Source organism: Paramormyrops kingsleyae, chromosome 15 (genome assembly GCF_048594095.1).
Source record: "Paramormyrops kingsleyae isolate MSU_618 chromosome 15, PKINGS_0.4, whole genome shotgun sequence".
NCBI classification, from domain to species: domain Eukaryota; kingdom Metazoa; phylum Chordata; class Actinopteri; order Osteoglossiformes; family Mormyridae; genus Paramormyrops; species Paramormyrops kingsleyae.
The window spans coordinates 19,583,797-19,599,597 of NC_132811.1; the positions used below are offsets into that span (position 1 = coordinate 19,583,797).

Here is a 15,801-nt window from a genome sequence, read left to right on the forward strand (position 1 = left end):
TTTGAAAATGTATTTAAAAATTATGAATATTACATTCGAAGACTTAAATTTAAGATACTGTCGTTAGCAGTATAAATATGGTTTACATGTGGCCGATATCCGTTTTCAGTAGGCTACAGGCGATGAAAAATTACCTTCAGTGACTCAAAATAATTAAATTCCGCGATTAATTTATAATTAAATAACCTAATAAGATTTAAAGAGCAAACTACGATAATGAAGAGGTGAGTAAATTAATGCTCGTGTTAAAGTTTTACAAATGGGGAGGGTCCCGGACTGGAGATAATTAGGGGCCAAAGCGGAGCCAATCAGGGACGCGTCCGTCAGTCCGCCCGCAGGTACCGAGTCGAAGAGCCGGAGCCGGAGCCGATCGCGCTGACAGTTCGGTTACCGCCGCCGGCTTCACAGGCGCTGCGCTCCTGCTCCGCTCGGCTTCTCACCGGGGCTTTCCGGTACAGGCACGCCGGGTTAGATTGCCTCTGTTCTCTTTTTTCCTGCTCTAAGCAGAAATGCACCCGTGATTTTTAGGGGGGATTTGCAGCGTTCTCACATTTTAAGCGCCTGCAGCGTTTATCCTCATGGCGTCTCAGCACCAGTCGCGGATTCAGTTTTACCTGGAGAAAAACCGGATCGGACCGCTGTTTGAGGTGAGACCGAGGGATGGGGGCGTTTTTCAAGGTTTGCGGGGCGTTTCGGGGGCTCTAGAGGATGTGCCGTTGGGTGCTGGGGAGGGGGAACACGCCTAGTGTTCACGGAAAGGGATCTGTCTCTTTGGGGATGATATGCTCGATTTGTGGAAATGAACTTTAGCGGGGCATCGAGCACCTGACCGGCAGTAGTTGCACCGGTAGGCTATGTGGTGATTGCCACGCTTTCGTCGCACCTTTAAGCGCCTTTGGCTTTACGTTGTACTGCTAATCCGCCGGTACCGACGCACGGCAGAACCTCTGCCCATGTGCGCACACCTGTTCGGGGGGGAAAGGCATGAAAAGTGCGGTGGTCCGCTGCCGAGTGCATTAAGACGCGGGGGATCTGCGCTTAACTGTGAATTTTACAGAATAACTGTAAAGTATATCATGCCGTATAAAACTATCATCGCACTGTATAATACTATTACTGCACTGTATCACACTTAGCCAGCGGTTATGCCGGCACTGCTGTTACTAAAGTGCCCGTCCTCGCCCACCGGCTCTGTGCAGCTGAAGGTACGAGCGTCTGCAGTCGGTTGGAAGGACGTTTTGGTAAAGAGTCGGTTTTGCTGACCGCAAAGCCACCAACCCAGTGCTAACATAGTAACTTTAGGGGTTGACAGTCTTTTATACAAATCTGCAATTTTTGCAGGGAACGGATATAAATTCAGTAATTTGGGAGTACCTTGCTCAAGGAGTCCTTATTGCACTGTACTCTAGAGCTGGATTTTGAGAGAGAGGCTGCGGTCTTTCCATTTCATACAGCCGTGATTCCGGGTGTCCATCTGCTCAGATCTGCAGTTCTGACTGTCGTCGTTTTCCACGTCCTGCTGTCACACTTAAGGCTGGCTGTTATGACCGGACCGGGACCGATGTTGCATCTGTTACTGAGCGCAGGGCCGGCTTAAAGAGGAGCTGAAGTTCCACCCTAGGCAATGGGCCGTGATACTCTGGCATGTGCTGTCCGTACTGGGGGAGTACAACTGGCTGAGATCCCTGCAGTTCCCTGCTCTGGGTGTGAGGGACCACAGGGCTCTGTATCTCTGACCGTTCGGCTGAGCCGTGTCTTCGCTGCTGCCATGTTTAGGGATTGGTGGGGGAGCCACATTTTAAAAGATGTCATTTGTAAGTGCAGGATTTCCCAGACGCAGGTGGCCCTGCCATTTGCTGTCCCGGGACAGACTGGGAAATGGCCGCTGTCCTGCTACACACTCCTGTTCCTGTCTTCACCGCCTTGCCGTCGGCTCTGTTGTAATCTGGGTCCCCGGTGCGGGGGGGGGGGGGGGTCAGAGGCTGACACCTCGTAACCTTGTACAGTGCAGAGCAGGCATGCGCACATGTGTCAGGAAGTGAATGGGATGGCGTGTGGCTGTGCCAGGGATCAGAAGGTTGCTGGTTTGAATCCTGGGGTCGGCAGAGTGATGTCACCATTGGGCCCCTGAGCACGGCCCTTATCCCCCAATTGCACCAGGGACTGGCTGTCCCTACTTTCTCAAAAATGTACGTCGCCTCAGGTAAAGGTGTCCGTATTAAAGGGAGATCCAAAGTCACATGTGAGCATTTTCCTTTAACCCTGACTGCAGTGTGAAGCTTTTAACAGGCCAGATGTGGCAGAATGAGGTCGCCCCCATAGCACAGGCTTGTGGCGGAGACGGGCGGCTGCCTGGTCACATGACCTGTCCCGGCGGAGTCGGCGTTCCTCAGAGAGCTGCTGCTGTGTCTGAGCATGTGGTTAATGCATCTCCCTGGCAAGCACATGCCCTCTGGATGGACTCTTGGTCCTCCAGTGCTCTGGATGTGCGGGCTGCTGAGCATTCGCTGAACGGGGTCTCCTCCCTAACTATTCAGGGGCCGGCGTGTCCTCGCTCTTTGTGGATCTGGGTCCAAAGCACGAGTGGCTTTTAATCCCAGCTGTTGCTGAGCACGCCTATCTGTATTGAAACCAGCCATCATCAGCTGGCTGTTACCTGTCCTCTGTGGGCTGACATGATTTCAGCCAGTGATAAGGACGACCATACCTCTCTTCTCCTTGCCTCTCTGCCCCTCGTCCCCAGCTCGCCTGTGACGCTGGCCTCTGCACTCTTTGAGGGTCCCACACTCCAATTTAGTGAGATGTTTTTCCACCAGAGACCAGTGGTAGGCAATCTTATTCAGAAAGGGCCTTTGTACATGCAAGTTCTTGCTGCAGCTCTCTAGTTAGACTACAAATTAGAGGACTGACTGTCTGAAGAGTCCTCACACCTGAACCTAAAGGTTATCCCAAAAACCTGCATCCACACTGGCCCTCTGCGGGTAAGGTTGGTCACCCCTGATGTAGACCCATGAACATCATGGCTGGCACATTTTTGCAAAAAATAAAACAAATATGCATAATGGTTTTAGCCAATTCAGTTTATTTTTATCTAGCACTTTTCACAACTCCAAGTTGTGGCTCCAAGGCGCTTGACATGCGTGTAGCAGCCCATTATTGCATCATTTATACAGTATGGCAAATAAAACGGGGAAAATGGAGGGAAAGAATATCAGAAGAGGAACCAAAAACTCCTGAGTAAGGCGAATGAATAATGAGGCTTAGAAAATGTTTGTAAGTCCAGTTTCTGTGTGTTTTACCCTGCGTGCTACAGCAGTAAATGTGTTTCAGAATGGTGTGCAGTTTCCTGGGAATTCAGTCATTAATTATATTCTTGCAGCAATTAAACCTGGAAGCCGTGGAATTCCTTCAATGAGATAGAAGGAAATCGTGTGAATTCACTGGCTCTTGGCTGTGCCGAGCTGGTGTCGGACATCGTTTGAAAACGGGGCAGTCGGGTGGGGTGTCTGTATTGGGGTGTCTGCATTCCTTGAGAGGAGTCAGGTGCCAAGGGTTTTCCTGGTTATATACAACAGAAGCTGACTTGCAGGACCATCAAGTACAGGGTGTTTGAGGGACCTTGAGGAACGCACCAGCAGACACTGAAAAAGCCACTTAGACCATCAGTGATTGAAAACAGTGAAACTGCAGGCTGGTCTGTCGACGCTCTTTCTACACAAGTGACTTCCCTGACACCAGCCTATCCGTCAGCGAGCGGAACGGACCCTGACCTGGATTTCTGTGGAAGACGCTGGAATTAGCCCGTGTTGCTGTGAGGGATTGCAGTGCGGATGTCTTAAAGCCTCTTCCATCCAGCTTTTGTCATTGTCAGTCTGCATTGTGCTAAAATCCATCCCCTTATAAATTGGGGTTGTGGAGCAGCCCGCGCCGTGTAGGAGGTCCGCCGTGCGTCGTGGCAGAGCGGCCCGCGCCGTGAGGGAGGTCGCCGTGCGTCGCGGCGGAGCGGCCCGTGCCGTGTGGGAGGTCGCCGTGCGTCGTGGCCCGTGCCGTGTGGGAGGTTGCCGTGCGTCGCGGCCCGTGCCGTGTGGGAGGTCGCCGTGCGTCGCGGCGGAGCGGCCCGTGCCGTGAGGGAGGTCGCCGTGCGTCGCGGCCCGTGCCGTGTGGGAGGTCGCCGTGCGTCGCGGCCCGTGCCGTGTGGGAGGTCGCCGTGCGTCGCAGCGGAGCGGCCCGTGCCGTGTGGGAGGCCGTCGTGCGTCGCGGCGGAGCGGCCCGCGCCGCGTGGGAGGTCGCCGTGCGTCGTGGCAGAGCGCCCCGCGCTGCCTGAGCCCGGCTCTTCAGATGGAGACGCAAAGCTGTGGGATTATTCGGGATCTAGGGCAACCTGGCGCTCCAGGTTCGAGTCCCATAAGTCAGCAAATGTCTGACTGAGGGTTGTGCTGATGCTGTAATTATGAAGCGTTGTTGTCGCTGCTGTGCTCACATGCATCTCCTCTCTAGCATAATCCCTGATCTTGCAGTGTGAGATCTGTGGAGCTGAAAGTCTGGTTATCATGGGAATGCGTGGATGGAGGAGGTACGTCGCCCTTCCGGCTCAAATAAAAACATCTGTCCCTTAGCCAGACATGTCAGTGTCCTGCATGCCTTTGGAAATCTTTCAGTGTGTGTGTGTGTGTGTGTGTGTGTGTGTGTGTGTGTAAATCCAATCTAGGTGCGTAGGGCCCTTTCGCTGTGAAAACGTTCCCCATGGACTTGGTACCATAGCTTGTTCACTTGCGGTCCATGAAGGTCTGCGCTCACCTCTTAACACGCCGCTGCTGTGTTCTGATGATGTCATGCATTTACTTTTGGTTTAAGCTCTCATCTGCCCCTGGTACAGTCAAGGTGTGCTTATTCCTACCCAGGCAGCACAGGGCTGGAGGCTGGGGTGCAGCTCAGCCGGGATCAAGGTAACACACCATTATTTAAGGGTGTCATCCTGTGAAATATATATGAGCTTTAAATATTTATGTCAAGCTTCGATGAGACAAAGCAGAAGTGGGGGTTTGGGATTGAGGTGGGGGGGGGGGGAAGGTGGCTGTAATGGCAGGCCGGAGCCCCCGCTGCTGACCTCATGACTTCGTGACCTGACCTTGTGACCCACTTTGGCCAGGAAGACAATCCAGGGCTTTTCCCTCGTCTCTCGCCTGGCTGAGGATGGCGCCGTCCTGCTTAGCGATACATATGGTTTAGAAATGTCCTCCGTCCTGCATTTTAAGCGAAACGCTGCGTTTTTCCTATGTGAACAAGCTTCCTCAAACTCGAAGGGGGAAGAAAAACTAAGCAGTAGATGCGCGAGTCCCAGTTTGGAAGAAACCAATTGAATGTGTGTAATTGCATTTTTTTATTTTTCCAGCGGACCTCTGGTGAGAAGCAGCGAGACGTTTTTTCTGTGAAATGAAACCGATGGGATTATTCTGTCAGAATTGGCCACAATTCTGGATCTTTGAACTGGAATTACACCCTCCCTTGGGGGATTAGATTTTGTAGGTAAATGTGAAATATTGTCTATTTCATTTTTTTAAGGCAATCTATTTTTTTCTTTCTGTAGTTTCTCCATCACTGAGTGTAAATTGTAAATTTCGGTGTGGTTTGGCTCGTCCCCCAAGCCACCCTCTGCCCTCTCCCCTCTTGGTCTGATTTGAGGGATACTGCCAGTAGACCGGGTGACTGCAGGGCCTCAGTGGTGTCGCCCCCTGCAGGCCGCTTCACTTCCCTGCACCATGGCTCAGCCTTCAGCTGCTGGTATGTTTGTCCTGTTAGCTTATCAACTTGACTGGCTCTCTCCCTTCCATACCCACTGGAAAGTTTGGGGAAGGGGACCTTCCAGATCGGAGCCTGCAGCGGTAATGAGTTGCACTGGGGATGGAAAACGACACACACGTGCGAAAAGCTGTGGGGCTAAATATAGATGTGACACACACACACACACACACACACACACACACACTATAGAGCCAGTGGAGTGGCCTGTTTCTGTGAGATGTACAGTGTTTGTTAGATGTCCCTCATTTGTGCCCAATCCATGTAAATAGCAGGAGCCAGAGAGGGAAGCAGGAACAGAGACTCGTGAAAACAAGATCTCAGTAACAAACTGTCACCTTTAAACGCTCCCGTTCCTTCCAGATGCTTAAATACCCGGCTTCCGGAACAAAAGCTGGTCGTCCGCGAGCTCAGCGCCGTGGTGATCCTAGTGGAGGGTCCTCACCCGCCACCGGACGTAGCTGGGGGGGTTTAGTACCAACCGTCCGCCTCCCGACACCGAGAGCTGGGCCTTTGCGGAGCCCCAGCCAGCAGCCGACAGAGGCAGCGCACGTCACGGGTCCGTGCGGAAATAATTCATCCGAGCGCGAATAATTTCAACCGTGTGACATGAGTCATGCCAAAATGTCACAGCAGAAATAAATTGTTTAATCTAATGAAAGTTGAGTAAGAAGGGAGGGGAATAATCAGCAATTAATCCTAAGTATGCGAGACTGACCGCAGTGCGTGTTTCCAATGCTTGATGGTCTTTTGGTAGCTATACAGCACGGTGTTTGGCCGTTACACTCTACAGCCTACAGCGAGTCAACTTGGGGGGGGGGGGTGCAACTGGACCAGACCGACCTACTTGGGCACCTTCATTCACTCAATCATTCATTCATTCTCTGTGCGACCCGCTGTGCAATGGTATTTATCCCTGGGTTGTTACTCTGGAGTTGCGTGGTGCTCACAGTGAGCTCAGTAAAGCCTCCTGCCCTTGGGGGTGTGTGTCCCGCTCCGGCTGTCAGCTTCAGCCAGGATCTCGCCTGTAACTGCCCTGAGTCCGACACAGACGGGCGGCTCCCAGATTTATGCAGTAAAGATCTGCGCGAGCGTTATCGCCAAGCTCCACAGCGCGCCAAGATAGCACCAAGCTGTAAATCTGCACGAGTGCCCTGCCCTAGTGAACTCGGGCCCATGAGCCAGAACGTGGCTGTAAATCCCCCGGGGAGACCCTGTCGGGGCGAGTTCCCACACCCTGCTGTGATTTACCTGCTGCCTGAGCTGGGTTCAGTCCGCTGCCTTGGCCTTCGTCAGGGAAGCCACTTCTACTGGGGGGGGGGGGGGGACATGGTTAACATCCAGGGAAGGAAGCGGAGACAGAGCTGCCGTGTAAATTCAGGGCAGGGAACCTAAATCACATGATGTCCCTTTCTAAAGGGGGGGGTTAACTGACCTCCCCGGTGTCTCAGATAATGTGGTCAGCTCGGCCCCCAAAATCTTCCGAGGGGGCGGTTGGCCAGCCTTCAGTCACACCGCTATATGACCAACATACCTCACACTTGCAGCTTGTCTTCATTTGGGAGGGGCTGGCTTTTACATTCTGAAGTTCACTGGCCCACAGGTTCTGTTTCTGACTTGCTGCTCTTATCCAGGGTCTTGGAGAATTTAGATGTTCAGTTGTCAACAGTGGGATTTGAATCCATAACATACTGTATCAAGCTTATCTGCAATAGGATCACCCTCCTTTTATCCTCCCACTGCCAGGACTGAAATGACTGAAACACCACCCCCCCCAAATCCTCTTCATCCGGGGGGCACAGTCTTGGAGAAGCTACAGGTTATATGGTCCAAGCCATCGCTGGCTCCTTGTTAGCAGAGCGACAGACCTGTCACATTGTCTCCTTTGTTGACACATGCTGGTCCCCTTTTCCTGCTTTTCTTGAAGTTCATGTGAAGCTGGTCCTGAATGCTGCTCTAATTGTGGACCAACACCTTCAGCTCTTCCCATCAGACAGCCCAAGGGAGGAGTTGTCAGGATACAAAATGGCCACCATTAAATTTGTACGTGCTGTAACACAAGTCAATGGCTCATGTTTGTATTGATCTGTTGAATTAATGTCAGTCTTGGGAAGAAATCAGAAGTCGTGTGCCAAGATCCAGTGCCTGGGGCAAGGACTCCACCCACACCTGACTGGCAAATCGGAACTGGCATTGTGTACTTAATTTGGATGCTCTGTGGAGGAATCCCTCTCTCTTCTGGCCCTGGAGGGGACAGCTTGTTCCATTAAGGGCAGCACAGTTTCCTCCGATTTCCGCGGTTGGAAGCTGAAATCCCTTCTCGACTCACTGTGCGAGTTTCCCAAAGTGCAGAGGGATGCAGTTGGGCTAATTGGAGTCTTTAAACTCGTCATACTGTGAGTGTGTGCGTGTATGTGCCCTGTGATGGGCTGGCACCATTATTCAGGGTGTCCCCTGTCCAGTGTAAACTGCAAGATGCATGTCCTGGGTGACAGACAGGGTTCTGTGGGGGGTATTCTGTTCAAAAATGTCTTATGAAGCTGTTCCGCCCCTGATCTGTCAGATTAGGGGAAACTAAACACAACATAGAGCCGCCTTCTGACCAAATCAGAGGTCAGTTAATTACCTGTTAGCACTAAAAAAAAGCTTAACACCGTGTTTAACGCACTTTGACTAAAACATTTTACTGGACAATCTGCATCACAGAACATGCTCAGTATGCCTACTGTGTCAAATGCAGGCACCCATAGGCTGGGCTGGGCTGTCAGTCAGGGCTGTCTCCTGCCCCTTCAGGGCTCCGTAACCAATGACAGGAGCTCATCTGATATGAAGGGCTGCTACAGGTGAGTTCTGGACCAAACCCAAACCACCAAAGGCAAAAATGAAGACCGTCAAGGAGAGTCAAGCCTGCTATGGCTCACGGTTCTGAGGAGGGGGGGGGGTCCCATCACACCTCATGGCCTGGACCTCAGCCAGGATGCTATCGGGTCTCTCAGTGGGCAGGAAATGGGACGGGCTTATTCTGCAGCTATTGAGCACAAGTTGTAATGTAGATTTCATTCCCTTTTCAGAAGTAGTTTTCTCATGAGGTCACTCGGCGAGTGTGTCCGAGGTGAATCTGAATGGTTTGGGGTTGGGTTAGGCATTGGCTGGTTTCTAGGTCTGTGTCTTTGTGGGTCTGTAGGTGTCTAATTTGTGTTTTTAGGATGTAGGGTTAGTGGTCTGTAACTCCTATATCTCTTTAGCTCTCTAGGTGTCATGCAGTAGTCCATGTCTGATCGGAGGGTGTGGGATAAAGTTCACGTGGCATGTTGGCTTGTCAGACAGCCTGACGTCATTCCCGACACCAGGGCGGCGACTGCGCTCTCACAGTGGCCTTATGAGGGCCGCTGGAGTCTCCCTGCCACCTGGGTCACCCCCGCGACTCTGACCCAGGATGAGCACACAAAAAGCTGATGCCTTCGATGCCCTTGGCTGTATCTACCAGCCACCAAGCTGTGCTTCTTCAGGATGTCCTTGAGAGCTGTTGAGGTCACTGGCGTCCTCCCCGATGGCTCATTTTGGCAGCTCCGGGTGCGAAAGATCTTCCTCTGCCCTGGTGGCTGCAGGACGACGTCCTGTCACACCACAGCTCAACCCTGAGCTCCATCCCAGTCTACCCTGGCGTGTACTGGGTACAGGCGTGTACTGGGTATCCAGTTTGGTTTGTCTGTGTACCATGAGAGTTATGCAACCTGGTTTTTGCAACCTCTCTGTTCGTGTGCCTTGTTTGTTATCCAGTGTAATATTCTATTACCCCCACAGACAGTAGTGTAGCGTAAGACTTATTGCCCCTGCACATCATGGTTATTTATGTGTTTAGTTAATGCATTTTATTTTCTTTCATAGAGAAAAAACCTTTGTTTAAATGCGTGCAAATCTTTCAGGTGAATAAATGTGCGGCCGACATTATCACTCATGTTTTCAGAAATTCAGCTGTGTATGTATTTAGGGTTCTGTAATAGGGTGGGGGTGGAGTCTGCTGTAGTGAGGCTGGCCAGGCTAATGCTGCCTGAGGAGGGGGGGGGGGAGCGTCAGAAGCCATGAGGTCTCCTTTTGTGAGTCTCTGGGGTCTCCGGTGGCCCCTGATCCTCACAGGAGGGCTGCACAGGGCTGAGAAGTGGCTGTATCCACAGTAAGCGGCTGTAGCCACAGTAAGCGGCTGTAGCCACAGTAAGCGGCTGTATCCACAGTAAGCGGCTGTAGCCACAGTAAGCGGCTGTAGCCACAGTAAGCGGCTGTATCCACAGTAAGCGGCTGTAGCCACAGTAAGCGGCTGTATCCACAGTAAGCTCCCTTTGTCTTTATGCTGAGATCTCTCAGTCCTCTTGTCTTGCTGACTTCGGTAGCTGTTATCTGTGTTGACAGGCTGAGTTGTAGTATGAGTGTTTGGTTGATCAGGGCCGGTCACAGCCCATGTGCAAGCATCCCTTCCCACGGCAAACTCAGCTGCCCGGTTTCAGTTTGTCTCGGACGGTGCGTGCTTGAGGGGGGGGGGGGATGCCAGAACTAGCTACATCAGCAGTGGCCTGTAGGGTTCACCTGCTTGGTTATGGGAGCCTGAACCTCCCTCCACGCTTGTCTTTGACCAGGCAGGTTTAGGCTCAGCCCTGAGTGTGTGATGATGTCATCACAGAGAGAAAGTGAGGGGATTACCCAGAGTGCTCTACCCCACAGACCACGCCTTCCAGCGAGGTCAGACACCCACCGATATGTCATTCTGGTTGGATCCCATTCACCGTGGCAACAGTTTAAAAAACAAAAGGAGCACTGAGCATTTTACAGTGCCTTCTGTATTGGTGCACTGGAGGATGGACGGAAATTCAGGTTCGAGTTTTTCGAAAGCCGCGCTTTGTGGCTTTGGCTGTAAGGAGTGGTGAAGTCTGTTAAGGATGCCAGCCTGTATGGAGAGTGTTGTTTCATCGCACAATCTGTAGCATGTTTCGTGCTGAAACAGCGGATCCTTCTGTATTCACAAAGCCAGTTAAGGTTCCTGTTCTCTGGCTGGTACTTGACTATTTTTCTCTGAAACCTGTACTCACTGATGGATTACTTTACCCTGGTACCATTTGATGGATTGTTATTTAATGAATGGCGATGCACGGTAATGGAGTTTTGCAGTAATGTGTTTTTTTTTTTTTCTTTTCGTTTTTTTTAAAGTGATATCATGAACTTCCACAGTGAGAGGCTCTTAAATCTGTCATGTTTCCTTTCTGGACAATAACTAACCCTTCATGCTTCTCTTATCAGGTTCCAGGTCCATCCTGTGCTCCTTTCATTGTTAGCTAGCTGGAAGTTTGGCTTTCTGAAATTTCAGGCAGCTGGTAACAGCAGTTAAGAGGCCGCATGCATAACCTGAAATTCCAGGCAGCCCTGGAATCCTTAAAGCCTTGATGTTCCTGGATAGCTGTTTAAATGGATGAACCATGCCGTCTGTTGTACCGAGGCCTTGGTCACTCCTTGTCACTACTAAACAATCTGAATGTTCTTCATGTTTGGGTAAACCTTAACCAAGCCCAGCAGCAGGCAAGGTGACCAAATAACCAGAGACTCAGCAGTCCTGGCCAAGTCTAGCTGTTGAACCCTTGAGGAAGGTACCTGCTTCAGTCAAAAATCCAGCTGGATGAGCTGTAATTAAATCCTTCTGGATGAACACACCCCCTGAAAGGATGAAGGAAGTAAACTGAAGAAATGACGGTGTTTAAATTTAGAGCATCTAACAGTGTTTTCTTTTGGACTCAGGGGTGATATGTATAGCTGTAATTACTCAGTAGAGCGTGTGTTGACTTTGCGGTGCGGTGGAGCGCTACGGTATCATTAGTCCGCCATGTTCCCCCGCCTCCCGGGTCATACAGAGTACCCCCCCCCCTCCCCCGACCTGCTCGCCCTCCTGATTGCTCTCTCTCTTTTGCCCTAATAGGAAATGATGACCAAGCTCATAGCAGAGATGCCAGATCATCCTATTCCATTTCTCGTCAGTCACCTGCAGACCAAACACAGCTGTTCAGGGAAGCTCTACAGAACGCTCTCTGGCTCGGCGGCTCTCTGGGCCGAGCCGGGCTCAGCAGGTGGGTCCCAGTGATCCAGCCAGTTCTGGTTCGTTCCAATTGCCCCCAACTTGCGGGTTCACCTGCCTTTTGTGAAGTCATCATGGCAGAGGTGGTCCAGTGAAGCATGACCACAGACCAGACTTTGCTTGAACTTGGTTCTGTCCCGTCTGCCACCTTCATGGTTAAGCGTCGGGACAAAGGCCGGTAAATCCACCATTAAAGCTGTTGGTTTTCGCAGAATCCAAGGGCATCAGACGAGACTTCAGGAGCAACGAGAAGCCATGGCAGATACACCCAAAGAAACCCAAGAAGTCCAAGAGCGACCTCGCTGTGTCGAACATCTCGCCGCCCTCACCTGACTCCAAATCCTGTAAGTTCAAAAGGCCAGGGGCCCAGGCCGCTCTGTCGAGTTTGCACGAGCGTTATGAGAGTCATAACTATTCAAGTTGCACCAAGAATTGCATTATGGGAAATGTACACCAAATCTTGTTGTTGACGTGCAAGAATGTTTTATGAGTCCATTATAGGTCAGTCTGAGTGGATGTCTGGGGGATGGTCTTGGCTAGACGTCGTATGTCATGTTTGTTTAGCTCATCATGTTTAGGAACAGGGGCCCAGCCTGTCAGCCCCCTTTTCTGAACGCGGCATGCTAGCAGGACCCTGAACGCGGCATGCTAGCAGGACCCTGAACGCGGCATGCTAGCAGGACCCTGAACGCGGCATGCTAGCAGGACCCTGAACGCGGCATGCTAGCAGGACCCATGCTAGCAGAGCTCCTTCATGCATCTCCACCAGTTTTCTCCTAAGCACCCAGAGTTCGGCCTTCATTTTGCTGTTTCTGTCATGGTGCCAAAACGGGTCGAGGCCGATGGGGGGGCAGCTAAGGGCTCATTCCTCATGCCTTCACAGCTTTGAAAGTAGAACACAGCCTCACTTCCCGGTACCCAGCGACCGTCGTGATCAGAGTGACATTCATGACATTCATGACAGCTGGCTTTAGCGTATGTTTCTGGGAAAGCTGGGTGGACATTCCTGTGGTCCTTATCTCCTGCAGAAAGCGTGCGATGCCTGCCTTTGCAGTCGATGTTCAGTGAGGCGTGATGGAATCAGGCATCTCCCCCTCGACCCATTTAAAACCTTTAATTACAAACCAGTAGAAAATGTCTAGGGCCCCCCTGTTCTGATCTGTCATCTCTTTCCAGTGCCTCGCTCCATCGAGCACCCGAGCTGTGACTGGGGGGGCTGTCCAGAGAGCCGCGACTTTGACGAGCTCAACCACATCTTGCAGGAGAGCCGCAAGCTGGGCAAAGCCCTGGAGAACCTGTCTCGTAGTAAGGCCCCCGAACACTGGAACTGCTCAGGATTCGAACCCACAACCCTGGAGGTGTGTGGTCAGCTCTGCTGCCTGTCCGAGAGCAGTTTTCCGTGCTGCAACGCACCTCTGTTTTATTTTGCAGGTATTGCAGTTTCAGTTGAGGTGGATCAGGTAACGTCTGGCGTCCTTGTGATATCTCGGGGTGGGGGGCATTTGCTGGGTTGAGCCTGTTGAGGGCCTCCCTCTGTGCCTCTCCTCTGAGCTGGGGGGGGGGGGTGAGCTGGTGTAGCTGTGGCAGAACCTCCTCACCAGGAAAGAAATTCACAGAAGAGCTTCTCTGAAAGAGTGAATGCTTTAAGAAACAGTGGACAGCAACACACTCGTCAACCTTTATCTTTTCACCTGGGATCAGGGAAGTGTACCTTATCAAGCAATCTATTATGTTGAACATTTTCAAATATTTTTTTGTCACTAATATAATACTGTACTTGCTTAGGTAAAAAAAAAACTGTTCAAATCGGTTTGAGCTGGAGAGAGGGCTCCCCTCGGGGTGTCTGTCTGTGTTACGCCCTGAGTTACAGACAGTCAGTCTCTCTGTCTCCCGGTGGGTGCTGGGCTCTCAGTGAATCACATCCACTACATAAAAGCCCCATCCTTTCCCCCGTTTCTCCCCTGACCAAGGGCTCTGCTCAGCGGACGGGGCTCACTGTCAGACCTCCAGTAAGAAGGACCCCTGTTCCCATGGTGACGGCGATGGGACGTACATTGTGCTTGCGTTCGCTAAATGAGTCTGACAGACAGAGCTCAGCATTTTTACTTCCTTGGTTAAGGCCCCGGGCGTCCGCACCCTGGACTGGCACTGTGCCCCACCACATGCCGGGGTTCGGCTTTTGCGTTCTACCAAGTCAGGAATCGCGTGAATTTAACCATCAAGACAAGTTAAAGTTTTAATTCCATTTGGGCACTGATAAGATGCCCATCTGGGTGAACCGTCTAAATGACTAAGAGGCGCAGACTGTAGCCTGAATAGAATGGAGACACTTCTTTCTTTCCACATTTAGGATGTACAGATAATTTGTGCTGTTAAAACAGAGTAGCACAAACACCCGGCTCTGTGGGACCGCCCCCCTCTGTGGGACCGCCCCCTCTGTGGGACCGCCCCCTCTGTGGGACCGCCCCCTCTGTAGGACCTCCTTAGAATGACCGCCCTCTCCAATAGAATGCCTCCCCCGCCTTCCTCATATGCTGTGCCCCCCATTAGAGGGTGACCCCGCTGACCCATCCCACCACCCCCCAGCAGGACTCCGGAACATTCAGCGGCTGTCTGGTGCGGCCGCGGGTGGTGGGGCAGTGGGCGGGCCGTGAGGATGAGGACGCCGACCCCCTGGCTGCAGAGATGCTGCAGCCTCCGGTCCCTCGCACCAAGACGGAGGGCTGGCAGGGCGAGGACAGCGGCCCAGTGGGAAGGTGGGCGTGACCGCGACCGCGTCTGCATCTGCATGAGTGCATCGGCGTCTGCACAAGTATGACCACATCTGTGCGAGTGTGTGCAGACTGTCAGTGTGTAATCTGTAGAGTGTGATCTAAAGAGAATTACTGCCGGAATTAATTGGACTGCGGATAACGAAGGGGTTCTTTCTGCTAGGGTGATTCTGATTAAACTGGGATTCTGTGGGTGGATGTTGGTGCACGTTTTCACCGTTGTCTTGGAATAAGGTCTTTTCTGGCTCTGTCTGCTGCCTTTCTTGCAATATCAGAGATGAACAGGGAGAGAGACACTCAGCTTTTGTCAGTCCGTGGGAGCAGATGATATGGGGAGGGAGAAAAGCAGAACAGAAGAGGTACAGTAACGCCACCCTCAGTCAGCTGCAGTTCTTTGGGGATTAACAAGGAGCGAAGCTGCGTTTTAGGCCAGTTCTCCATCTGCGTGTGAAGCACTCAGCCATGAACAAGCCAGAACCGCGGACATTTATGGAAGTGGAAGATGGAAAGTACAGAGATTTTGGGAAATTAGTGAGGCACAGTTCTTCAGTTTGGGAAGGATCAAAATGGGTGAGGGCTCGAAGCATGTCCATCTCTCTGGGTTAGTGCCCGTCATCAGAAGGTTGTGTGTTCAAATCCTGTATTGGGCAGAATGATCATATTACCATTGGGTCCTTGATCAAGGCTCTTAAACCCCAAAAACTGCTTCAGTGGGCTGTGTGTGTGGGGCGGGTTAGGACACTGCCTGTGAGCTGTCGCGGGTTCAAATCCCAGGGTGAACATTGTGATGTCATCATTGGCTCCCTGAACAAGGCCCTTTAACCCCCAGTTACTCCAGGGACTGACTGACCCCACTTTCTCAAAAATAATGCCCATCACTTTGGATGAAACGTCTGCTACATACATAAAATGTAACGTAATGGACGTCAGCTGACCCTGCGCTCTGACCCTGAGCTTCACTGTCACCTCAGCCAGTGTCTCATAGGAGAGTAAGATGGAATATGTAAGTAATGTAGAAACCTTTTGTGCCTATAGTCATGCAAATGCACGTCATTAAAAACATTGTTTCGGGTGGTACCCCTTTTTCATACTAGGGGTTTTCCCTGAAGTTTGTAG

At 51.7% G+C, this 15,801-nt stretch overlaps 1 protein-coding gene across 6 annotated transcripts in view; it reads left to right on the top strand.

The window, feature by feature from the left end:
* Positions 1–280: 280 nt before the first annotated feature.
* Positions 281–15,801, top strand: part of c15h8orf34 (chromosome 15 C8orf34 homolog) — a 60,646-nt gene continuing 45,125 nt past the window's right edge. For 4 of the 6 annotated variants that reach the window (XR_011982765.1, XR_011982766.1, XR_011982767.1 and 1 more), the window contains exons 1-6: positions 281–647; positions 11,759–11,906; positions 12,127–12,258; positions 13,091–13,219; positions 13,346–13,374; positions 14,501–14,670. Coding sequence is in view for 3 of the 6 variants with exons in the window: in XM_023794374.2 (XP_023650142.2) it covers positions 579–647; positions 11,759–11,906; positions 12,127–12,258; positions 13,091–13,219; positions 13,346–13,374; positions 14,501–14,670 (677 nt within the window). In the remaining 3 variants the exon portion in view is untranslated. The remainder of the gene's footprint in view (positions 648–11,758; positions 11,907–12,126; positions 12,259–13,090; positions 13,220–13,345; positions 13,375–14,500; positions 14,671–15,801) is intronic. The other 2 variants (XM_023794375.2, XM_023794376.2) reach the window with 2 other exon arrangements.